General features: G+C 40.2%; 1 protein-coding gene across 2 annotated transcripts in view; it reads left to right on the top strand.

Moving 5' to 3' along the window:
* COL4A4 (collagen type IV alpha 4 chain) overlaps nucleotides 1–25,543 on the top strand; it is a 322,996-nt gene that overhangs the window by 211,593 nt on the left and 85,860 nt on the right. For both annotated transcript variants that reach the window (XM_055290810.1, XM_063645750.1), the window contains 14 exons: nucleotides 2,617–2,652; nucleotides 5,058–5,120; nucleotides 5,472–5,507; nucleotides 5,718–5,759; nucleotides 9,981–10,061; nucleotides 10,845–10,898; nucleotides 11,171–11,230; nucleotides 12,105–12,149; nucleotides 12,465–12,518; nucleotides 14,351–14,420; nucleotides 15,248–15,352; nucleotides 19,749–19,913; nucleotides 23,035–23,124; nucleotides 24,169–24,332. In XM_055290810.1, coding sequence (XP_055146785.1) covers nucleotides 2,617–2,652; nucleotides 5,058–5,120; nucleotides 5,472–5,507; nucleotides 5,718–5,759; nucleotides 9,981–10,061; nucleotides 10,845–10,898; nucleotides 11,171–11,230; nucleotides 12,105–12,149; nucleotides 12,465–12,518; nucleotides 14,351–14,420; nucleotides 15,248–15,352; nucleotides 19,749–19,913; nucleotides 23,035–23,124; nucleotides 24,169–24,332 — 1,065 coding nt within the window. The remainder of the gene's footprint in view (nucleotides 1–2,616; nucleotides 2,653–5,057; nucleotides 5,121–5,471; nucleotides 5,508–5,717; nucleotides 5,760–9,980; nucleotides 10,062–10,844; nucleotides 10,899–11,170; nucleotides 11,231–12,104; nucleotides 12,150–12,464; nucleotides 12,519–14,350; nucleotides 14,421–15,247; nucleotides 15,353–19,748; nucleotides 19,914–23,034; nucleotides 23,125–24,168; nucleotides 24,333–25,543) is intronic.

Raw genomic sequence — 25,543 nt, 5'->3', positions numbered from 1 at the left:
AAATGTTCAGAAATAAACTCTTGAGTGACCACCTCATCTCTCAGATGAGAAGGCATGGATGAGTGATGGGGATCAGTGGAAATGATGCTTTAACAGGAAAATACAGCCCATTTTTAAGATGTGTGGTCATTTATTTTAAGGAAGAATATTCTGCAGCAATTAGATAGGACTAGTCTTAGATTGCTTCTATCAGACCGTAGGTTCTGTGCCACCTGGAATGGACACACCTGAGCAGTGATCCCTTTAGTGAGCTCACCATTTATGTGTGTAGCCTCTGTGCCTATTTGTCCTTCTTAAACAGCAAGAACGATAGATTTGTTTATAGCTTAAATTATATATTAATAAACTAAACGTCAACAGCAGGGTCATTCTAGAAACCAGTATGGTATATTGGAAGGAGAGAATTGAGGCTTATTCTCCACTGTGACTTTAAGCAACTCCTTTAACCTCCTCAGCCTCATGTTCGTTATTTGTGAAAGAAGATTAAAATAATATTTTCCCTGCCCCTTTCTTAGTGTTGTTAAGACTGTTATAATAATTTATATTGCAGCACATTGTGAATGGCAATGTCCCATATCATATTAGTTATAGTGAGCATTTTTTTTGTAATTGTGGTAATAGAGGACATGTGACATACAAATATAGAAGGTGGATGAATATAGAGAATTCCTTATCTTAAGGGGTAACAGAAGATCCCTAATAAAAATGATCTGTAGATCAATAACCCTTGAGAGACAATGCTCTTGAGAGTCTATATCCACTTTATACCCATTCTAATGGCTATTATTTAAAAAAAAAAAACAAATCTAGCAATTGTTGGTAACTACATGAAGAGTTGTAGCGTTATGCATTAACGGTGGGAATGGACAATGGTGCAACCACTGTGGAAAATAATATGGTAATTCCCCAGTAAATTAAACATAGAATTACTATATGATCCAGCAATTCCACTTCTGGATATATACCACAAAGAACTGAAAGCAAGGACTTGAGTGGATATTTGTACATGCATGTTCATAGCAGCTTTATTCACAGTAGCCAAAAGGTGGAAGTAATTGTGTCCATCAACAGATGAATGGATAAACAAAATGTGGTATATTCATCCAATGGAAGATTGTAAAAGCTTTAAAAAGGAAAGATGTTCTGACACATACAACAACATGGATGAACCTTGAAGATATAATATTATGCTAAATGAAATAAGCCAGTCAAATATCATATGATTTCACTTATATGAAGTTTTAAAAATAGTCAAATTCATAGAGATGGAAAATAGAATGGTGGTTGCCAGTGGCTGCGGGAAAGAGGGATGGGGAGTTAGTGTTTAATGAGAACAGAGTTTCCATTGGAGATGTAAGAGTTTTGGAGATGGATGGTGGTCATGGGTGAATCACAATGTGAAGGTACTTAATGCCACAGAACTATCTGTACACTTAAAAATGGTTGAGATAGGCCGGGCGCAGTGGCTCACACCTGTAATCCCGCACTTTGGAAGGCCAAGGGGGGTGGATTACCTGAGGTCAGGAGTTTGAGACCAGCCTGGCCAACATGGTGAAACCCCATCTCCACTAAAAATACAAAAAAATTAGCTGGGTATGGTGGCGCATGCCTGTAATCCCAGCTATTTGGGAGGCTGAGGCAGGAGAATTGCTTGAACCCAGGAGGTGGAGGTTGCAGTGAACGGAGATGGTGCCACTGCACTCCAGCCTGGGCGACAAGAGCGAGACTCCATCTCAAAAAAAAAGAGGTTGAAATGTCAATTTTTTTTTTTTTTTGAGACGGAGTCTCCCTCTGTCGCCCAGGCTGCAGTGCAGTGGTGTGATCTGGGCTCACTGCAAGCTCCACCTCTGGGGTTCATGCCATTCTCCTGCCTCAGCCTCCCGAGTAGCTGGGACTACAGGCACCCGCCACCACGCCCGGCTAATTTTTTGTATTTTTAGTAGAGATGGGGTTTTACCGTGTTAGCCAGGATGGTCGTGATCTCCTGACCTCATGATCCGCCCGCCTCGGCCTCCTACAAAGTGCTGGGATTACAGGCGCGAGCCACCGCGCCCAGCCAAAATGTCAAATTTTAACTTACATATATTTTACGTTTTAAAAAAAGAGCCTTCATTCAAGAGAATATATAGCCTTTGATCTTTTAAAGTAGTTTGAGTCTCAGCACTGAGTCACAAGACGATAGAGGTAGACAGAGGCTGGTGTGCGGCAATTTCTGCCTGAGCCTTTTCTGTCCACTCTAGGGTAGTCAAGGGGGTCAAGATGTTTATAAGGCATAACAAGGTGTGGAACCAGACCAGCAACAGGTAAACTGTGAGGAAATGGGACCACTGGATTGAGAATTTAGAACAATTTAAACAAAGACAAAAATCTCATTTCGATTCCATGTCATTACTCTAGTGACCTTTCTCTGTTGGGTAGAAGGAGAATTCAGAGCTTAAGGAGAAAGAAAATCACCTCCGCATATCCCTTCCTCAATTTTAGTCAACACCAAAAAAATTGAACAAACTGCACAGTTAGATGAGTCCAGATAATTCTGTGTATATTTCTAGTTTTACATAATCTGTGTTTTAGGTACATTGTGTGGACTTATAAAACAATACATTCTTATTTTTGCAGGGAGACAGAGGGGACCCAGGACTGCCTGGCTTACCAGTAAGTCTCCTGAGCAGGCTGTATGCTTCTATTTCCTCCTCAAATAGCCTATGATCCACGTTTTAATCCCAGCAAAGCCAGCTACATAATTTGTGTGGCTCACCTAGTGCAAAATGAAAATGTGGGTTCCCTGTTCAAAAACTATTAAGCATTTCAAGATGGTGACCTCAGAACATGAAGAATGGGGCCCTGTGTAACTGCACCAGTCTCATGCCCATGAAGCTGTACTTGAAGCTCATCAAGCTCCCTCCTGCCTTCCTCTTCTGTCTTCTAATGATCTTTTGGCATTACTCAGGTATATGCAGCCACTTAATATTTAGGAAAGTGAGTCCACTTAGCAACTACATACATAATATATACCAGGTAGAATAATCTTGCATTGCTTCTCGCTACCATTTTGCTTGGTGAATCAGTATTTGTATATTATATTTAATATTTTGCCCATATTCATCTCTCTGATGTTTCTGATGTGAGAAAGTTTCACAAAACTAAACAGTCAATCTGTGAATCACAAATGCCATAATTTGAGTATTCATATTGCATAATCTTTGTGTTATGATATTTTTGCAAAAATGCTTCACTTATAATTTTGTTTTCTGCAGGGGCACCGAGGGCCACCCAGACCAGCAATTCAATGATTTTATTAGTCTTTCCAGTTTTTCGATGTTTACAAGATTAAAATTGAGAGCAGTTTTGCCGGCCAGGCGTGGTGGCTCATGCCTGTAATCCCAGCACTTTGGGAGGCCAAGGTGGGTGGATCATGAGGTCAGGAGTTTGAGACCAGCCTGGCCAACATGGTGAAAGCCCCTCTCTACTAAAAATACAAAATTAGCCAGGCGTGGTGGCGTGTACCTGTGATCCCAGCTACTCGGGAGGCTGAGGCCAGGGAATCACTCGAACCCAGAAGGCGGAGCTTGCAGTGAGCTGAGATGGCACCATTGCACTCCAGCCTGGGCAACAAGACTGAAACTCCATCTCAAAAAAAAAAAAAAAAAAAAAAGACTGGGTGAGGTGGCTCATGCCTATAATCCCAGCACTTTGGGAGGCTGAGGTGGGTGGATCACGAGGTCAGGAGTTCAAGACCAGCCTAGCCAAGATGGTGAAACCCTGTCTCTACTAAAAATACAAAAATTAGCCAGACGTGGTGGTGCGTGCCTGTAATCCCAGCTACTTGGGAGGCTGAGGCAGAGAACTGCTAAAACCCAGGAGGCGGAAGATGCAGTGAGCCAAGATCGCACCACTGCACTCCAGCCTGGGCGACAGAGACTCCATTTTGCCTTCCAAAAGTTAAGCTATAATTTTGCCCTGTAACTTCTGGCTAGTGATGGGACGACTTTCCTGGGTTGGTTTCCTTACTGTGATTGAAGCTTAGGTCCATGTAATAAATGTGATACCTCAATGTTGCTGTTAAAATAAATATCAGTTCATCCTCCTAAACAGTAATTTCATTATACACTCCCCAACCATTTGACTTGGGCAGAGTCAGCAGGAACCCAGGGAACATCTCTCCACGCTTCCAGGCTAGCCTGGCTGTAACCTTTTCTTGACAATTTGTGTATCGTTGTGTTACAACTTACATGTAGAAAATTTTGCGTGGCTGACTCATCTTGATCTCAAATTAGGGACTATATTTCCCCAATTTGAGATCTTGCAGACCATGTTTTAAAAATATACTAAAAAGTATAAATACATTAATATGTAATGTTAATTAATAATAATACTTTAAAAGCATCCTGATGTATATCAAAATTGTAACACAGAATTTAGGAGCAGGTAGTAATGCATTTTCTTTATTCTCTACTTTTGTTATTACAGGATGTATTTGTAAATAGGTAGATTGATCTCTGGGTCTTAGCTGGGCCCTAAATGAAGGAATTTATCACAACTACCAAAGTGCTGCTACCTTTAGCTTGGTGCTTTTTTTTTTTTTTTTTTTTTTTTTTTTTGAGACAGAGTCTTGCTCTTTCACCAGGCTGGAGTGCAGTGGCGCAATCTCAGCTCACTGCAACCTCCGATTCCCTGGTTCAAGCGATTCTCCTGTCTCAGCCTCCCGAGTAGCTGGGACTACAGGCGCCCACCACCATGCCCGCCTAATTTTTGTATTTTTAGTAGAGACGGGGTTTCACCATGTTGGCCAGGATGGTCTCGATCTCCTGACCTCATCATCCGCCCCACTTGGCCTTTCAAAGTGCTGGGATTACAGGTGTGAACCACCACGCCCAGCCTGCTTGGTGCCGTTTTAGGGCTGCATCAAAGCTGCTGTTGAAAATGTCCTAGCAGGGCAGATGTGCTGGGGGCTGTGATTTCTTTAGAGGTTTTTATCCACATGGGATCACACACAACTCTTTCTGTGAAAGATGATTACAATTTTGGGTAACAGATGCACTGATTTTTCTCATGTTCAGGGATCTTGGGGTGCAGGAGGACCGGCGGGCCCCACAGGATATCCCGGAGAGCCAGGGTTAGTGGTAAGTACAGCACTGCTGATGTGATCCCTTTAAAAATCAGATTCTACATGAAAATAAAGAAGCAAAGTTGCCGTTTTGGGTCAGACACAGGTGGGCCGTTTGAGAGATTATAATCGATGAATCAGTGAAAACCCACCATTATCAGTGGGACTCCATCTTGAAGCACAGGTCCCCTGCGGATGAGCCACTGACATCATCTTCACAGAAAACAGCCCATCCATGATAGAAACTCCACCATTGCATGTTTTAAAATTAAGGGTTTGCTAAATAGGATCTTGGGGTAACAAAAGAAGGCACATTCTGATTTCTATGTCTGATGATTGATTTGTGTTTTTTTCTCCCTTGTTTTAGGGACCTCCGGGCCAACCAGGGCGTCCAGGTTTGAAGGTAGGCAGTCATGAGCAAGATACATCAATAGAGCCCTGAACAATGAAATAATTGACCACTGGTATTTGTCAGAATGATGGCTTTCCTCTTATCAGATTTCCTAAAGTATTCAATAAACTGCAATAAATTGTGTAGCCAGAAGTTTTAATTGCTTTTAATTACTTTTTTAAAATTCAAAAGCAATTAGATTCTTTTTCATTTCTTTCTCAGGGAAATCCCGGTGTAGGAGTAAAGGGGCAAATGGGAGACCCGGTAAGAATCCCCCCTTGCTCTGAGGAGCAGATGGTGAAGTGTGTGTGCTGCTCGGGGTGGAGGCTGTTCTGATTATTTGAACTTGTATTCATTATCTAGTCACTGCCCAATTTTATGGCTGAGAACTTTTCTTTGCCGAATTATTATGGCACCATTACCCTTGGCTGTAAAATGAAAGATCTGACAAAATTTAACACTACATTCAGGTTAATTTGTGTAACACATTTCACCCTAGCAAACAGATTGAACATTTTTGCAATATATTATGTCCAGAGTAACAGTTTTGTCAAATCACCGATTTGTTTTGCTTAATTTCACATAAATCCTAAACTCCACCCTTAAATATGCATATAAATACAAATATAAATGACTGGAACCAAGAGCACTGAGCAATACATGATCTCCAACCCACTCCTTTTCTATGCCCCTCCTCCCTGTCTCCTCCCCCTGCCACTCACACCCACTGTCCTTTTGGCTGAAGCGTAAAACTTAGTAAGAATAAGCTTTAGAAAAGTGACTTAAGGGCCGGGCACGATGGCTCACGCCTGTAATTCCAGCACTTTGGGAGGCCGAGGCGGGTGGATCACGAGGTCAAGAGATTGAGACCATCCTGGCCAACATGGTGAAACCCTGTCTCTACTAAAAATACAAAAATTAGCTGGGCGTGGTGGTGCGTGCCCAGCTACTCGGGAGGCTGAGACAGGAGAATTGCTTGAACCTGGGAGGCGGAGGTTGCAGTGAGCCGAGATCACGCCACTGCACTCCAGCCTGGCGACAAAGTAAGACTCTGTCTCAAAAAACAAACAAACAAAAAACAAAGAAAGAAAAGTGATTTAAGAAGGCAACTCACCTGGAAACCATCTGAACATCCAGCAGTAGGTGAGTGGCTCTTTCAACAACTGAGGGCAAGTCAATATTAAGCATCTGCTCCATGCCAAGCTAGGACTGACACTGGGTGTGGGGATTTAGCAAGACAGACCTGATCCCTGCTCTCATGGAGTTCCAGCGTGATTGAGTAAGTCATGGTATAGTCATTTAACAGAACGGCACGAGAGTCAAAAATATATATGACGACTTCATGATGTGGGGAAGGGCCTGTGATATAATGCTAAACAGAAAGTACAGGTTACAAAAATATAAACTCAACTTTGTAAAAGCAACAGCAACAAGAAAGACATTAAAATACACACAGAGAGGGATTTCTCAACCTCAGGCTGCTGCTGTTTCATTGCTGTGGAGGCTGTCCTGTGTATTACAGGATGTTTAGCCACATCCCTGGCCTCTCCCCACTAGATGTCAGTAGCATCCCATCCCTCCAATTGTGACAACTTAAAATGTATCAAAAGATTGCCAAATGTCCCTGCGGGAAGGGTTGCCTAACTACTTTCCCTCCTCCTCACCTTGAGAATCTCTGGCTTATGGAAATGACTGAATGAAAATATACCAAAACAATGTTTTTCAAGTTCGGGAAGCCATGGAGCTTTGGAATATGTTCGTCGAAGCCACAGGAGCCCGTGCGCCATTGCAGAGTCCAGCAAGCATTGGCATCTTAGTGACTTTCCGTGCCAGTCAAATCAGACACATTTGCAAACTCAGGCTGTGGAATAACTTGGAAGTATTTGGCTATGAGGTGGCCGTTCAAATGATCTCAAATGTGCTTACATTAATTCTTTTAGATTGTCAGGTGAATGAACACATAATTTTACAATTTTGGGCCAGGCCCAGTGGCTCACGCCTGTAATCTCAGTACTTTGGGAGGCTGAGGCGGGTGGATCACCTGAGGTCAGGAGTTCGAGACCAGCCTGGCCGACATGGTGAAACCCGTCTCTGCTAAAAATACAAAAATTAGCTAGGCATGGTGGCACACGCCTGTAGTCCCAGCTACTTGGGAGGCTGAGGCAGGAGAATTGCTTGAACCTGGGAGGTGGCAGTTGCAATGAGCCAAGATTGTGCCATTTCACTCCAGCCTGGGTGACAGAGTGAGACTATGTCTCAAAAAAATATAAATAAAATAAATAAGATAAAATATTGATGCAGAATTCTCAGATGTTCTAGAACGTGTTTGCCCACCTCATTTTAAGAAACACTGCCCTAAATGGTTGCTGCTATTTATGCCTACATGATATAATTATGGACCTTTTACATTTTAATTCTTCATAGTTTTCCTTCTTTGTACTTTTGACTATACTGAGTATATGGTACTTTTACAATATGAAAAAAAATAGCAATATGACCAATATTTTGAAGAAGGTGCCTGCTTGTCGGCTTTTAAGGGTTTTGTTCAGATTTATCTCAATTACAAGAATAAGAGTGGCTATCTTTACCAATACATGCTATGCATTTACTCATGTTTTGTTAATGTGCTTGTTCAATTGTTTATTCACACAGCAGATATCTTTAGGGCAGGTGCTACACCAACACTGTGTTAGGTCCATAGATAAATCAAGGAAAAAACCAAAACAAAACAGACAATGTTTCTAATCTGGCTTTTCTGCAATTTCCCAGGTTTAGGTAGAAATTGAACTCCTGTTTTTTTTTTTTTTCTATTTAAACTTGATATTCTTCTAAAAATCCCACCTATCAAAAGCATTAGTAGTTTTAGTAATGTTATATTGGGGAATTTACTTTGTTACCCTCAACACAGGAAGCATTTTATGTGTATTATCTATTCAATAGAAGAATAGTTTGAGGTAGGTAATATTACAATCTCCATTTCACAGAGAAGAAAAGTGAGGTTTCCAGGAAGTAAGGAAATGTGGACTGAGAGAGGTTTTAAGGAACTTGCCCCAAGTGACAGATCCAGTAAGGGCCTGGTTTGCAAACGTGGGTGACCTATAGCCTGTTCTTAACTATGACAAAGAGGAAAGATCATACTAAGTGTAGAATAATCGTAATACCCAGAAAAGCACAAAATATTTATCTTCTAATTAATGGTGAGAGTTTATGATTGTGGCAAAATTCATTCAAGAAACATACTTTTCTTCAGTAGAAAAACATCTATCATGGCATAAATAAAAATTTCGGCTATTATTTTACAGTTTTAAAATATTATTGAAAATAAATAGAAATAATCTAATCTAACCAGAGTGGGATGGCTTAATACATCACAGTACATTCTTATGATAGATTATTGTATTGGCATTAAAAATCAGGATCGTTACGTGAGGCCAGGAGTTTGAGACCAGCCTGGCCAACATGGCGAAATCCCATCTCTACCGAAAATACAAAAATTAGCTGGGCACGATGGTGCATTATCTGTAATCCCAGGTACTCGGGAGGCTGAGGCACAAGAATTGCTTGAGCCCAGGAGGCAGAGGTTGCGGTCAGCTGAGATTGCGCCATTGTGCTGCAGCCTGAGTGACAGAGAACACTCTGTCTCAAAAAAAAAAAAAAAAAAAATCAGGATCCTGAAGAGCTTTTAGTATAATAGAAAAAGGCTCACAAAATAATATTGTAAGAAAATTATAAAATTATTTAAAAATTTAATAAAATATGCTGTATATTTTAAATCATGTTTATATATTATATAGTATTCTGATTATATTTTCGTAAACAAAATAAATTGTTTATTTACCTTTATACACATGTATGTACATACATACACATATACACACACACACCACAAAAAATTATATCAAAGTTTTAATAGAGATTACTTCTGGATAGTAAGATTATTTATTTATTTATTTATTTTTTGAGATGGAGTCTTGCTCTGTCACCCAGGCTGGAGTGCAGTGGCACGAACTCTGCTCACTGCAAGCTCCGCCTCCTGGGTTCATGCCATTCTCCTGCCTCAGCCTCCAGAGTAGCTGGGACTACAGGCGCCTGCCACCATGCCCGGCTAATTTTTTTTTGTTTTATATTTTTAGTAGAGACGGGGTTTCACTGTGTTAGCCAGGATGGTCTCGATCTCCTGACCTCGTGATCCCACCCACCTCAGCCTCCCAAAGTGCTCGGATTACAGGCGTGAGCTACCGCATCTGGCTCTGGATAGTAGGATTAAGAATCATTTTCATTTTTTAAATTTATTTTTAACAATAAGTGTGTATTAAATTTTTATAAGAAAATATCCTTTTATATTCTATGATGTAGTTGCCACGACTTGTATTTTAAATCCATGACACATAGGATTGGAAGCATTATACCACAATACATGGGTGAAAACCTTCAAAACATAAATTAATATGAAATTTTTATTATCTTGCTTGTTTTTTTTTTAAGGGTGAGGTTGGTCAGCAAGGTTCTCCTGGACCCACCCTGTTGGTAGAGCCACCTGACTTTTGTCTCTACAAAGGAGAAAAGGTAATTCCCAAATCCATATGTCGCCTTGGAAAGTAGCAGTAGAAAATATTTTTTGAACATGGGTCTGTGGCAGCAAAGTACAGAGGTCTTTCTATGCATCACTGCACTAGTCTCAAACCTACTTAAAGTACTACTATTGGCCCCATCGTGCGGCATTGAAAATGAGGCTTGGAAGGTTCCCAGTGTTCTCAAGTTTACCCAGCTGCTGAGTGGCAGACCTAGCTCAGGCTGCTAAATTATGACATGTGCTTGTTAATGTTGTTTTGATGTGTGGATTGAAAAGACCACTGGAAGCCCAGTTGTCCTTTGGATGTTACAGATGAGTTTGATGTCTTGATAATTGAGAAGGTAACAAATGCATAGAACTGGGCCATAATAGACTCTTGGCAAATGTTAATTCCTCTGTCAGCTTCCAGTGCTGATATTACTGGGGCCACATGCAGATTCTGTTGTTGCTTTTCAATTGCTGGGTTAAATTTCTTTACTTTGCTCAAAATGAGCCACTTTTTCAATGGCTACATTCCCAAATTGTATCTGCTGCCTGGCTCCATGATGGTCCACTGTGGTGTCCCATATACCTCTCACATAGAGAACTGGCTCAAATAGTGTCTGGTTTACAAGTGTGCTCAGATCTTAGTGCTAATTAGAACAGGTGAAGAGTAATCTCTTAAGGTTTTTTTTTAAGGTGAAACAGATTGTAAAAAGAGATGATTTCTGAAGAAGATGGAATTCAGTATGTTAAATAATAAGAATAGACCAAATTATATTCATTATAATTTTTAGGGTATAAAAGGAATTCCTGGAACGATTGGACTGCCAGGACCACCAGGACGCAAGGTAGTTAGTTTAAGTACTTTTTTTTTTCATTTGTGTGATGTACTATCTTAACTTAAAATGTTATTTCTCATGGTCTTTATCATTGCTTTAAGTGCTAACATATATTACCAGAATTTTTCACTATCTTATCATAATACTATAGAGCCTCTATTCTGAAGTAGTTGTTTTCTTTAAGCTGCTGACAATAATTTTTGTTTCTCATTTTGTTTTTGCTTTCCCTATTGCTGAAATATTGTTGCTTGAACCCCTCTAAATGTTGTCATCTCTTAAAGGGAGAATCTGGTACTGGGGCAAAAGGAGAAAAAGGTATTCCTGGATTTCCAGGGCCTCGGGTAAGCATCATTTGCTATTAACATCAGTGAATTTGGAGATATTTCTCTTTCATGTTTTTATAAAACCAGGTCAGTAGTCCCACAAGCTCAAAAGTGAAGAATAGCTCATGTAAGAACAAAACATTTTGGAAAAGAATTATGGAATATCTAAATATCCCAGAGCATCCTTCCATTGACATCATTTAGATAAAACAGGCAAGCCAAAGATAGAAGAATTTGGGAAAAGTAACAGGATTGTGGCATCTCTTGTCTGGCACCTCAGTGCCAGTATGAAAGTAGCTTGGAATAGTTAAGTCTATTTGAGGAAACATCATGGTGATCTAGGGGCAGTAGCTAGAAAAAAAGTACAATATTAAGCTCCAAACATCACCACGTGTCACTAATAGAAAGCCCATTCATAGAGTCACCATGGAGGCCAGACCGCAGCTGGCATAGGCATTGAGTTTATTTGGTTCTAGATTTAGTACTGAATGGGGCAATATTGGTTTCCATGGTCATTTTTATTGCTAATGATGCACAGAGCAAGTATTAATTTCCAGGCAAATTATATTGCAGAGATTTTAAAGATATTTGGCCCAGTGCAAGCACTAAATTAAGTAAATTAAAATTGGAAAAGCAACGACAACAAAAATACATTCTTAATTAAAACACTGGCAATGACATGGATTTTTTGAATAAGACTAAAGATCACTTCAAGTAGCAAATGTTATAGAGAAATGGAATCTATTTTATATTTATTTCCTTTTATTCAGCTAGCTTTGCAAACAAGACCAAATATCTATGGAACAATTTGATAAGGTGAAAAATGATGCACTGAGCTGGTTAATGCATTCTGATTTAGTTCTGTTTATCCTGATTTTTGTGAATTTATTAGGGGGATCCTGGCTCCTATGGATCTCCAGGTTTTCCAGGATTAAAGGTAAATGTACCTCATTATAGAGATAATAAATACATTTTCATTAGTAAATGCAATTTAGTATAATTCAGAAGTTGTACTGTTGCGTGCAAACACAGTAATTAGGAAGGCAGACACATTCATTTTATGGATTGCAGGATTTAGCTGTGAGTGCAAAAATTGAAGCACAAGATTGTCTGATGCAACTGATGGACAGTGTTAAGACTTCGCATGGTCTCAGTGGGCAATGAGTTGCTTAAATTAAATGAGAATGAGATAATTTGTCATCCAGTCACTTTTTTTTTTTTTTTTTTAAGGCGTGTTTGTGCTTGTTTGTAGGGAGAACTAGGACTGGTTGGAGATCCTGGGCTATTTGGATTAATTGGCCCAAAGGTAAAAAGTGAGCCTATTTTAATATATCCTGATAAAAGTTTATATCCTTAATATTATCTAATTTATTTTTTAAAGTATTGCCAGGAATCATTCAAGAATGTAATTTTTAGAAGAGACACAGTTAGTTTTTTATTCAATTGTTACGTTAGTCTGTTTTTCATGCTGCTGATAAAGACATATCCAAGACTGGACAATTTACAAAAGAAAGAGGTTTAATGAACTTATAGTTCCACGTGGCTGGGGAGGCCTCACAATTATGGCAGAAGGCAAGAAGGAGCAAGTCACGTCTTACATGGATGGCAGCAGGCAAAGAGAGAGCTTGTACAGGGAAACTCCTATTTTTTAAGACTATTATCTTGTGAGACTCATTCACTATCACAAGAATAGCACAGGAAAGGCTGGGCGTGGTGGCTCATGCCTGTAATCCCAGCACTTTGGGAGGCCAACGCAGGCAGATCACGAGGTCAGGAGATCGAGACCATCCTGGCTAACACAGTGAAACCCCGTCTCTACTAAAAATACAAAAACAAAATTAGCCAGGCAAGGTGGCGGGCGCCTGTAGTCCCAGCTACTTGGGAGGCTGAGGCAGGAGAATGGCGTGAACTCGGGAGGCGGAGCTTGCAGTGAGCCAAGATTGAGCCACTGCACTCCATCCTGGGCGACAGAGCGAGACTCCATCTCAAAAAAAAAAAAAAAAAAAAAAAAAAAAAGAAAGAATAGCACAGGAAAGACCCACCCCCATAATTCAATCACCTCCCACAGGGTTCCTTCCACAACAGGTGGGAATTGTAGGCATTACCATTCAAGATGAGATTTAGCTGGGGGCACAGCCAAACCATATCAGTTGTCCCTCGTTATCTGTGGGAGATTAGTTTCAGAACCCCTACGCTACCAAAACCCTCAGATGCTCAAGTCCCTGATGTAAAGTGATGTAGTATTTGCATAATACTTACCCATGCCCTATCTTGTATTTTAAATCATCTCTAGGTTACTTATAATCTCTAATACAATGTAAATGCTATGTAAACAGTTGTCATATTCTATTGTTTTATTATTTTTATCATTGGATTGTTATTATTTTTCAAATATTTTGTATAAGAGTGCTGACTATATTACTTTAATGCATGCTGTGCATTATTATGCATGATTATCATATTATCATATCAGTGTCATATTAAGCATTATTATGTTCTACATTTGAGAAGTGATCCTTTTGAAGATGAATAATCATGAGAGTTTAAAAAAATGCATGGGCTCATTGAGATTAGAAACAGAGGGCATCTTAGAGAGTTTTCTGCTTTTAACACCACTGCATTTTTTCTTTCCTTTTTAACCTCTGTGATCTCACATCTGGCACTTGCTCAGCATGTGCAAGGGAATTGTGTTCCCTTAAAGCCATGGTGGCATTAAAGGAACACGGTTTAGGGGGACACTACTTGTTGCTAAAATAAAATGTAGATTCCGACCTTGTTAGGTGAATAAACTATTTTTCATCGATACCAAGTTAGACATTAATGCTCATAGTATATCTAAGAAACCTGGTGACATCAGAGGTATCCAATTTATAGGCATAGAATAATTTCATTGGAGTTAAATTTCTTTTCTTTTGTGGAAGCTCTGTGACTTGCTGTTTACTTCCACTACTTGTAGATAAGAGATTAGATGCATCTTTGCTGCTCCTGAAATTCCATGGATGCTTCATTTCTCTAGTCAGCCTATAATCTCTGCTTCTTATATGAATGTGCACATGGTCATTCTAATATTGGTTTAATGCCAGCCAACATGAGTAAAATTAATATTCCTTTAAAAAGTGAATGAATGAATGATTTCAGGGGGATCCTGGAAATCGAGGGCGCCCAGGACCACCAGGTGTTTTGGTGACTCCACCTCTTCCACTCAAAGGTTTGTGTTCCTATTCAGTTCCTCCATAAATTATGCAGAAATAGGAGTTGAGTGGCCAGGACAGAAGAGTCTGGCCCAGTATTTCCATAGCTTGCACACTAGGCAGGCTGAATGCACGTACTGTAGCATGAGTGTGTAATTATACATGTGCATGAGGCTTCTTTCAGTACATATACTGTATGCTGGGATTTTTATTGTCATCTTTCAGAAAGTCATTTTTTTTAATCGCTAAAAATTGTATGAAACTATTTTACTGGCTGGGTTCAGTGGCTCACGCCTGTAACCCTAGTACTTTGGAAGGCCGAGGCAGGCAGCTCACTTGAGGTCAGGAGTTCGAGACCAGCCTGGCCAACATGGTGAAACCCCGTCTCTACTAATAATACAAAAATTAGCTGGGTGTGGTGGCACGTGCTTGTAATCCCAGCTACTTGGGAGGCTGAGGCAGGAGAATCGCTTGAACCTGGGAGGTGGAGGCTGCAGTGAGCTGAGATCAGGCCACTGCACTCCAGCCTGGGCGACAGAGGGAGACTCTGTCTGAAAAAAAACAAAAACAAAAACAAAACTATTTGACTAACACCTATCAAGATGCTACCACCAAAAGCAGTAGCCTAAATCAATGACAAAAAGCCCCACTCAAAGTTCACGTGTCTGAGGAAGAGGCACAGCCAAGGGGGTTCACATTGAAGATATTTCGTTTTAAATGTAATGAGAAGCTGCAAAAGAGTCTCCTGATTATACTTTACTGAGTCTCACAAAAAGTAATTGTTGTCTGAATTTTAAAATGCACATATCGTTTGTTTATTCTCATGTGCCGTTATCTTTGGCAGGCCCACCAGGGGACCCAGGGTTCCCTGGCCGCTATGGAGAAACAGGGGATGTTGGACCACCTGGTCCCCCAGGTCTCTTGGGCAGACCGGGGGAAGCCTGTGCAGGTACGGATGCCCTGATGCCCTAGCTTTTACAGGTCAGATTTCCTGCATCGTCATCAGCACCAGTAGCTTTCAACTGTAGCTGATATTGGAATCACCTTAGGATTGTGTAAAATAATACTGATGCCTGTGCACACCCCAGACCAAGAATGTTGGACTCTTGGGAGATGGGCCTGGGGATCTGATACTGTAGAAGCACTCCTGTATTTGTACATATAGCCAAGGTTAAGAACCACTGAACTCAAACCAATTAATCACTTACTTGGGAGGAATACAGGTTTCTCAGCTGCACCCCAGAACATTCAATCAATATCACAGGGGTGTTGTAAGGAATACGTATGTATAACAACAGGCCTCCCACAAAGTTATTGCATGCAGATAAGGCTTGGAAACCACTGCTAGGATTAGTGTTTCCCCATGTTTTCACACCCTTCTGGAAGGCTCTCCCTGTTGACATCTACTTGTAAAATTTAGTACGTTCACCTAATCCCTCGCTTAAATCTCCTGCATGAAAGGTGGAAGTAAAAATTATGATTAAAAAAACTTGCATTCATAATTACTTTAAAATAGTCTTCTTCCCTCCCCTCAAAAACAAAAATAAGAAAATGATGCGCCACAGTGGCATTTGGTAAAAAGCCTGGGAAAGAGTCCTGTTGGCATAAGGACTTTGAACTCCTTCAGGTGCTGCGCTGGTTAATATTCCTAGTAAGATTAGGAATTGAAGTTTAGAGGGTATTTGCAGTCTGTGAACCCAGGAGAACTGATTAAACCTGTAAGGAGAAAAGTCTTGAGTAAACGTAGTTTTAACCAGCCTGTGTCTCTTGTTATATTTACCGAGAAGTGAGAAGTTTTCTGAGATATTCGACTGCTAACTACAAAACTATTGTTTAATCTTCCATGAATCTAGCTTTCAGTTTGCAGGATTCAATAACCACAAAGGTGGAAAAGCTTTGTCTAGTTCATTTAACCTTTAGATAGCACAGCCTTAGCCTAACTGACCCAGGAGTATATAAATAATATAGAGTATTCCATTGGTCAGAAAGCACTGGACTCTGGTCTTAGAATTCTCCAATCAGGCTTGTTTGTAATAGAATAGCATCTCCAGCAGATTAAAATGAAGATCTAATAGTAAGTAACAAGTGTCTCTAGTGGATTCAAACCGAGGAAACCTCTTAATTCACAAGGTTTTAAAAAATAAATTAACCCAATAGCTTTCAAATCTTGACTATGACCCATAGTAAGAAATGCATTTGATTTTACATTACGTTTATATGCAAAACGTATACATTTACATTACACAAACATGTATGTATCCATATGTACAGGTGATTCAGATGAAAATACACAAAAGTATACATTTTTGGTATGTGACACACTCTTCTATCCCACTGATTTCTTTTATAATAAAAAAATTTAATGCTGTCACGACTTACTCTATTGACTTCAGGCTCTACAGTTGGGTGGACAGTACTGCAATATGCCACACACTGTAGCCCATTCTCCCTGTTGGCAGGTAGTTAAGCATTCTTCTTGGCAATGGGACAAGGCAGCAGGTAGCACCCAGGTTCATCCAATGACTGATTGTATTGAGTCCACATCAGGTCTTAGAAACGGCATGAAGACAAGATGGCAGCCAAATCCACAAGAGCTCATTTTCATTTTGTTCTAAGCACAGGAGTGTCTCTAGTCCTATTATATACTTGTATATATAATTTGTAGATAATTATAGATATTATTGTTAATATCTATAGTATTTATATACAATGTATACAATATCTTGTAGATAATTTGGTAATTATCTACAGTATTTACCATGAGATAAGCACAGTTTCAGAGTCAGACACTTGTGATCAAATCCCACCTTAGCATTTAGTGAAAGCCATATAGTATAATGTGGTACAGTGAAATACTTCATGCATTTGCACTATGAACTAGAAAAGTTCCAATTTCTCCTACTTGCAAGCTGTGTGATCTTGGACATTTATTAAACCTCTCTGTACATCAGTTTTCTTATCTGTAAAACAAGGTCTTGGGGTTGAAAGAAATAATATGTATACAGCCTTTAGACTGCAGTCTAGTATATAGTAAAGATTCAATATGTTAGCTATTATTATTACAGATATTTGGCCTAAACTTTCTGTGCCTTATCTATAAGGTACAAACTTTGCAGGATTGTTCGAGGAGTGAATATGTTTGTAAGTCTACTGAAGCCCAGCACATACGGACACAATAATGACAGCCATTAATTTAATAAACATGCTACATTACTGATTACTGACAGGGTTTCAGTTATCTCTTGCTGAAAAAATTTCCTAAAACCTAGTGGTTTGAAACAATAGCAATCAGTACAGTACCTCTCACTCTTTCTGCAGTTTAAGAGTTCAGGAAGGGCTGGGCCTGCCTGGACACGTCTCTGATTTCTCTTGTGTATCCTCAGGAGCCTCCCTGGGTGGGCTCTGTACAAAGGCTTCCTTACAATATGGTAGCTTCTTATCATTGCTTATCTGGTAGCTCAGAACTCCAGTCTCAAGTGTTTTGGCTCACAAGGCAGAAGCTGAATCATCTTTTCTAATGGCTTCATTCAGAGGGAGGGAACATGCCACCTTTTGATAGAGAAATGTCAAAGTTCAACCAGAGGGTGTAGGACAGAGCTCCTGTGATGGCCATCTGTGAAAAATGCAGTCTTCCACAGAGAGGATCTGGAGCCAGACACGCTTAGGAAAAAAGCTGTGAGAGGTGGTCACTCTCCCAGAGGCTTCCAGCTATCTTTTTTTTTTTTCTTTTGAGATGGAGCTTTGCTCTTGTTGCCTAGGCTAGAGTGCAAGAGTGCAATGACACAATCTTGGCTCATTGCAACCTCCGCCTCTGAGGTTCAAGCGATTCTCCTGCCTCAGCCTCCCAAATAGCTGGGATTACAGGCACCTGCCACCATGCCCAGGTAATTTTTGTATTTTTAGTAGAGATAGGGTTTCACCATTTTGGCCAGGCTAGTCTCAAACTCCTGACCTCAGGTGATCCGCCTGCCTCGGCCTCCCAAAGTACTGGGATTACAGGCGTGAGCCACCGGGCCCAGCCAGCTTTCAGCTATCTTTAAGCCAAAGACAGCAGCAAGGGGAGTAGGATGTCAAGGGGAAGCAGGATTTCCTGCTGTTGCATTATTTGTTTTGACCTCATCTGAACACACTGAACGTTCACTGAGCATGTGCTGTTGCTGGATAGTACACTAAGCTTCTTACATGGATTATTTTATTTAATCCTCATAACAAGCCTCTGGAGATATATACAGAATACTAAATAAGTTAAATAACCTGCTTAAGGTCCCCTGCTAGAGAGGGAAAGGCCAAGTTCAAATCTGGCACCTCCATCCTTCCCCATCAACCTGGGCTGCTGTGATAGGTACAATATTTTATGTTCTATGTAGATGATTATGTGAGTCTATATTTTTACCCACTAAGTATGCTAATATGTTTATTTGGATTATTTTTACCAAGTTATCAAGGTAGAAAGATTGAAGGAGTAATCATTTTAATTAAATCAAATATGTTTCTTCCCCAATAATCCTAAAGAATGGGGAAAAGGTAAGAAAATATGATTCTCTAAACCCATTTCTTTCCACTGTGTGCTTATTTCAAAGGAGGCAAGACATTTTAATGGCTGGGATATTGTCTTTATTTTTGAGCTACGTTTATTTCTTTTAATGCAGTTTATTCAAATTATTATAACTCCTGCTCTATGGCTAGTAATCTGTTCTGTGGAAAAGCAAACTTAATACATCACTAATTGTTTTTTCTAGTTCTGAAAGCTGTCATCTAGAGCATTAAAAATTAGCTTTATGGAGATATCACTGACATATAAAAATTGTTTATATTTAAGATACACAGCTTGATGTTCTGATATATGTATACATTGTACAATGATCACCACATTCCAGCTAATTAACCTATTTGTCACGTCTACATAGTTATCATTTGTGGGGGGTGGTGAGAAGATTTATTTTAGATCTAGCCTCTTAGCAAAATTCAAATATAAGATACAGTATTGTTAACTATCATTTTCATGCTGTACATTAGATCTCTGGAACTTATTTATCTTGCATGACTAAGACTTTGTACCCTTTGACCAACATCACTCCATTCCTCTCTTCTCCCAGCCCCTGGGAACCACCATCCTACTCTCTGCTTTTATGAGTTTGACTATTTTAGATTCCACATATAAGTGAGATCATGCAGTATTTCTTTCTGTGTCTGGCTTATTTCACTTAGCATAATGGCCTCCAGCTCCATCTCTTTCCCTTTAAAAAATTCGATAACCTAAGCAAGTGTGTACTGATCTTTATTGCTTCTACAGAGATGTTTACTCTGAGAGTATATGTAATTTTCATTCTTGATTTATCTTGCAGGCATGATAGGACCCCCTGGGCCACAAGGATTTCCTGGTCTTCCTGGGCTTCCAGGAGAAGCTGGTATTCCTGGGAGACCTGATTCTGCTCCAGGAAAACCAGGGAAGCCAGGATCACCTGGCTTGCCTGGAGCACCAGGCCTGCAGGGCCTCCCAGGATCAAGTGGTAAAGTACTCCTTATTCATATTCATTAGCATTTATGCTGCTTTTGATATTTGCAGTGTTACTAAGAAAGCATAGTTTTTAAAATATTTTAAAAGTTATATGATGTTTCATGAGCTAAGCTGGAAGTCTTTTACAAACAGACTGAAGTTGGACTTTCACATCAATTAAAATATGTGCAATCATTTGGTTGTGAGTTTCAGTGTAAATGATAGAACTTTGTAAGATAATACCAATTTTTATTTTTGAAATGTAGTTTTAATTTTCATCAGAGTTGTATACGGGCTTGGTTTGTAACTGCCTGGTGTGTTTATTTTGCCCACTGCCCAGAGAGAGCCAATTTTTCAAGACAGGGGAATTGCAATGGAGAAAGCATTTAACATACATAGAGCTGGCTAAATGGAAGAACGGAGTTTTATTGTTACTAAAATCAGCCTCTCTGAAAATTTGGAGGCTAAGGTTTTTTAAAGATAGTTTGGCAGGCAGAGGGCTGGGGATGAAATCATGGGGGTGTGGAAAATGGTCCTCACGTGCTGAATCCACTTCTGGGTCGGGCCACGAGACCCTTGAGTCATGAGTCTTGGGTCTAGATGGAGCCATCCAGTCATCAGAAAAGCAAAAGTCTGAAAAGACATTTCAAAAGGCCAATCTTAGGTTTTATAATAGTGATATTATTTATAGCAGTAATTGGGGAGATTGCAAATCCTGTGACCTCTGGAATAACAATGCTGCTAATCATTTAAGTATACCTACATCTTAGCAGAATACAGGCCCTTCTTATTTTGTTTTGTTTACCTGGTGGCCTTTTATTAGTGTTATGAAGGCAGTTTAGTTTTGGGAAGGGCTATTATAATTTAAACTATAACTACATTCTTTCAAAGTTAGCTTGGCCCATGCTCAGAAATGACCAAGGGCAGTTTAGAGGCTAAAGGCAAGATGAAGTTATTTAGGTCATATCTCTTTCACTGTCACAATTTTTTCACTGTGAGAATTTTTTCAAGGGCAGTTTCAGGTTTAAGAGTCAAACTGTTCTACAAGGCGTGGTATGGACAACTGAAATCCCCCACAACTCCTTCTCCTAATCCTTCCTCTCCAAGGGCAATCATTTCAACACATGTGGCTGGATCTACTACTACTATATATTGCTATTTCTCAATTTTTCCAATTCAGCATTATCTTTTGACTTTCCTCTCTTTTTTTCTTCCTGAGACAGAGTCTTACTCTTGCCCAGGCTGGGGTGCAGTGATGCAATCTTGGTTCACTGCAACCTCTGCCTCTCTGGTTCAAGCGATTCTCCTACCTTAGCCTCCTAAGTAGCTGGGATGACAGGCACGTGCCATCACACCCATCTAATTTTTTGCATTTTTTAGGAGAGACAAGGTTTCACCCTGTTGGCCAGGCTGGTCTCAAACTCCTGACCCCAGGTGATCTGCCCCCCTCGGCCTCCCAAAGTGCTGGGATTATAGATGTGAGCCACCATGCCTGGCCCTATATCCTTCATTTCTGAAAAATTTTCTTCAAATGTTTCTTTGCATTTGATCTTAGCCAAAAGGCTGAGAAGCAATCAAGTGTCCTTTGAAAACATTGTCCCTCCATTTTTTTCCCTCTTTTTTATCTTTCTGGACTCTATCTGTCTGTCAGAAAATCAATCCTACATGTCTTTTTTTTTTTTTTTTAACCTTTACTGTATTACTCTCCAGCTGTTTATTTTTCTGTAACACTTTCTGGGAGATTTCCTCAATTCTATGTTACAATCCTCCACCTGAATTTTTAAATTTCTGCTCTCATAATCTATCTGTATCTATATCTATATCTATATCTATATCCAATTTAATTTCAAGGATTTTCAATTGCTGTTGTTCTCTTTTAATGTTTCCTTTTGTAGCAGGCTGTTCATGTTTCAGGGATGCAATACTCTCCGTCATCTTCTGTTTTAATTATAAAATAAATTAAAATAGCTTGCTGTGATGTGCGTTTCTTCTAGGTTTTTTTTTGGCAGGGGTAGTAGGGGGTCTATTTTCTTTCCCTGCTGCCAGTTTCAGGAAGGGGATCTTTTGGTCTGTTTTTTTAAACAAATCATCCTGTTTTGGACTCACTGTTGTTCTTATTACAGAGGTACAGATTCTTGAAATTTAGGAGACATTTCTGGGGTAAATCAGGTTCTTTCTCAGCTTTCTAAGCTTCCTGCTTCAAATTCAGCTTTTTTTTTTTTAAGGATCTGCCAAGTTCTTTTACTTGTTGTTGCTGGTTCCTCTCCCTTTTTCCTTGTCCTGTGGGTTTATGCTTATTTTTATTTATTTATTTATTTTATTTACTTATTTACTTATTTATTTATTTTGAGATGGAGTCTCATTCTGTCACCCAGGCTGGAGTACAGTGGTGCGATCTTAGCTCACTGCAACCTCTGCCTCCCAGGTTCAAGCTATTCTCCTGCCTTGGCCTCTCAAGTAGTGGGGATTACAGGCATGCACCACCGTGGCTGGCTAATTTTTGTGATATTTGCAGAGATGGAGTTTTACCATGTTGGCCAGGCTGGCCTCAAACTCCTGACCTCAAGCAATCTACCCACCTTGGCCTTCCAAAGTGCTGGGATTATAGGTGTGAGCCACCACACCAGGCCGGTTTATGCTTTTTTGTAATATTCTTTTTCTCTACTGGGATTTGGGGAGGATGCCAAACAGTTTGCATTTTATCTGTCGTCTTTAACTGACATTTCTGACATTTTGTTTTTATAAGCTCTGCTTTTCCATTTTCTTCATTAGCTAAGAATTGATGACTGAGTGGGGAAATATCTTTGCCATACACTGACTCCATTTTTTTGTTTATTTGTTTTGTTTTGTTGTCCATTATCTTGTTTTGCAACCCACTAATTTAAGGTAGGGCTGAGATTAGGGTTGGCTTTATCAATGGTTATGGTAGCAGAAGCATGCCGTAACCACTGCATCATCTATATGTGTGTATATTCTTATTTCAGACAGAAAGAATCCTAGGAAAACAAGGGAGCAAAGAATGGGGTTGGGAAAGGAAGCACATGGGGGAGGATGTGAGTGCAAAAGTCACTTGTTCTATAGAAGACAGAAAAATTATGTGATTCTCTCTGCCCACCCCCTTACCTCCTTGACAGTGACATACTGTAGTGTTGGGAACCCTGGACCACAAGGAATAAAAGGCAAAGTGGGTCCCCCAGGAGGAAGAGGCTCAAAAGGAGAAAAAGGCAAGTAGGCACCAAAGGTAGAATTTCTAGAAGACAACTGTACATGGACGATCGGGGGGCATTTCTGAGATGTGTAATGTGGCATTTCATTCAGATTTGTTACTCACCTTAGTCACCCACTAGAGTACTCCATTGAGTGCTATGTGATTACAAGTCACTGAAAAGTCAAAGCCTTGTGTCTTATATATTTATAAAGCCTTGTGTCTTATATATTATAAAAGTCAAAGCCTTGTGTCTTATATATTTTTATATATATATATATATACATATAAAGGAAACATTTGCCTGCCATGAATTTTGCCTGCAAATGGTGACTTTGCTCACAAGGTCCTCTTGATTCCTTGAGAGTGGCAGTGATAGGACAGTATTGATATTTGATTTTTGTGGGACCTGTATCTCCCAGACTCATCAATTGCCTGTCTCTCTGCTTCTCCACTCTAAATTGTTTGGAGCCGTTTTGGGCAACTGAGTCAGGTGGGTGTGACAGCATCAACACAGATGAGGAGTCTGACTACCCTGAAGACATTTGTTTAAGACAAAAAGTCCTGATAATTGGAAAATGCATTGTTTTGAATTATCAATTATAATATTCAATGCAATCAAAATCCTTCTTCATGTATTATTTTGTCTCCTTAATTGTTTAGGGTTTGTGCACTCACCAATTAATTTTTTTAGTTTTTTTCAGGAGGAACCAAAGGACAGGCTTTTAAACTTTTAAAAATAAAAAAGTTGAATTATTTTTAATGTTTCTTCAGTAGAATTGGATATCAGCTTTTCCCTAGAATTTGTCAGGATAAATTTATTAAGGAACAAAACCCTCCATTTGTTTAGAAATGGTATGCCCACCCTACATCCCATGCCTAGGCACCCCACGCAGTGCCCCATGCTACACCCAGCCCCCACAGCACGTGCTCTCAATTGTCTGCAATAAGTGCATATTGGACTCTTTGTTCTTCAGTTATGCTATTGGTTTTGTACAGTAAAGCCCTTACCGGGGATTTTATACAGGAAATATGACAAATCTGCCATTGATCCTCTGTCTAGGAAATGAAGGACTCTGTGCCTGTGAGCCCGGTCCCATGGGCCCCCCTGGCCCTCCAGGACTTCCTGGGAGGCAGGGGAATAAGGGAGACTTGGGGCTCCCTGGCTGGCTTGGAACAAAAGGTGACCCAGGACCTCCTGGTGCTGAAGGACCTCCAGGGCTACCAGTGAGTACCTCTTACCAGTCATCTTTCCAGTTAGAAGAGACACTGTATTAGTCTGTTTTCACACTACCATAAAGATACTACCCAAGACTAGGTAATTTATTAAGGAAAGAGGTTTAATTGACTCGCAGTTCTGCATGGGTGGGGAGGCCTCAGGAAACTTACAATCATGGCAGAAGGGGAAGCAGGCATGTCTTACATGACAGCAGGTGACAGAGAACATGAACGGGGAAGAGCACCTTATAAAACCATCAGAACTCATGAGAACTCACTCACTATTGTGAGAACAGCATGGGGGAAACCCTCCCCATGATCCAATCACCTTCTTCCAGGTCCCTCCCTCGACACATGGGGATTATGGTGATTACAATTCGAGATGAGATTTGGGTGGAGTCACAAAGCCAAACCATATCAGACACATAGAGATAAAAATCGAGGTGCCTCTTTCTAATTTATAGTGTGAGATATGATTTATGTTTTGAACCTACAAACATTATGCTAATGACTCAGAAACAGTATATTTATTCATCCATTCATCCATCGTTTACTTATTCAACTAATTGGTATTATTGAGTGCCTACTATGTTCTAGGCCTTGTTTCAGGTGCTGGGGATACAGCAGGGACCAGAGCCCAGTCTCTGTCCTCCTAGAGCTTCAGAGAGGACACAGACCATCTAACAGATCAGCAAGTAAATATCCAGTATGTCATGTGGTGATAAACGCCATCACCATCGATTGTAGCTGGAGAGAAGAGAGAGAGGGGCAGATCAGGAAATGAAGTCAAGGAACTGGCAGGAGATTAGGAAGGGCTGCAGAGCATGGGGCTTTACAGATGGGTCAGGTCTGAGCCTTTACTCTAGACTACATGAAACAGCCAGGGGAGAGTTTTAAGAAGAGCAAGACAATAGTTTTAAATGGATCACTCACTCTGGTTGCTCTGAGGAGCATAGACCATATGGATAAGGGACATTGGCTGGGAGATGAGCTGGGAGGCTGCTGTGTAATCCTGGTGAGATATGACAGCCAATGCCTTAATGTGGTGGTGCTGGGTGTGGTGCAAGGTGGTCAGATTCTGGATATATTTTGAAGATAGAGCCAACAGGTTGGCTGTTAGTTTGGACATAGGATATAAGGAAAAGAGAAGTAAGGGACAGAACCAAGGTTTTTTGTTTGAGCCACTGAAAGAAGGCAGTTGCCATGTACTGAGATGGGAA

The sequence above is a fragment of the Symphalangus syndactylus genome, chromosome 8 (genome assembly GCF_028878055.3).
Source record: "Symphalangus syndactylus isolate Jambi chromosome 8, NHGRI_mSymSyn1-v2.1_pri, whole genome shotgun sequence".
NCBI lineage: Eukaryota > Metazoa > Chordata > Mammalia > Primates > Hylobatidae > Symphalangus > Symphalangus syndactylus.
This window is presented reverse-complemented; position numbering and strand designations above follow the sequence as displayed.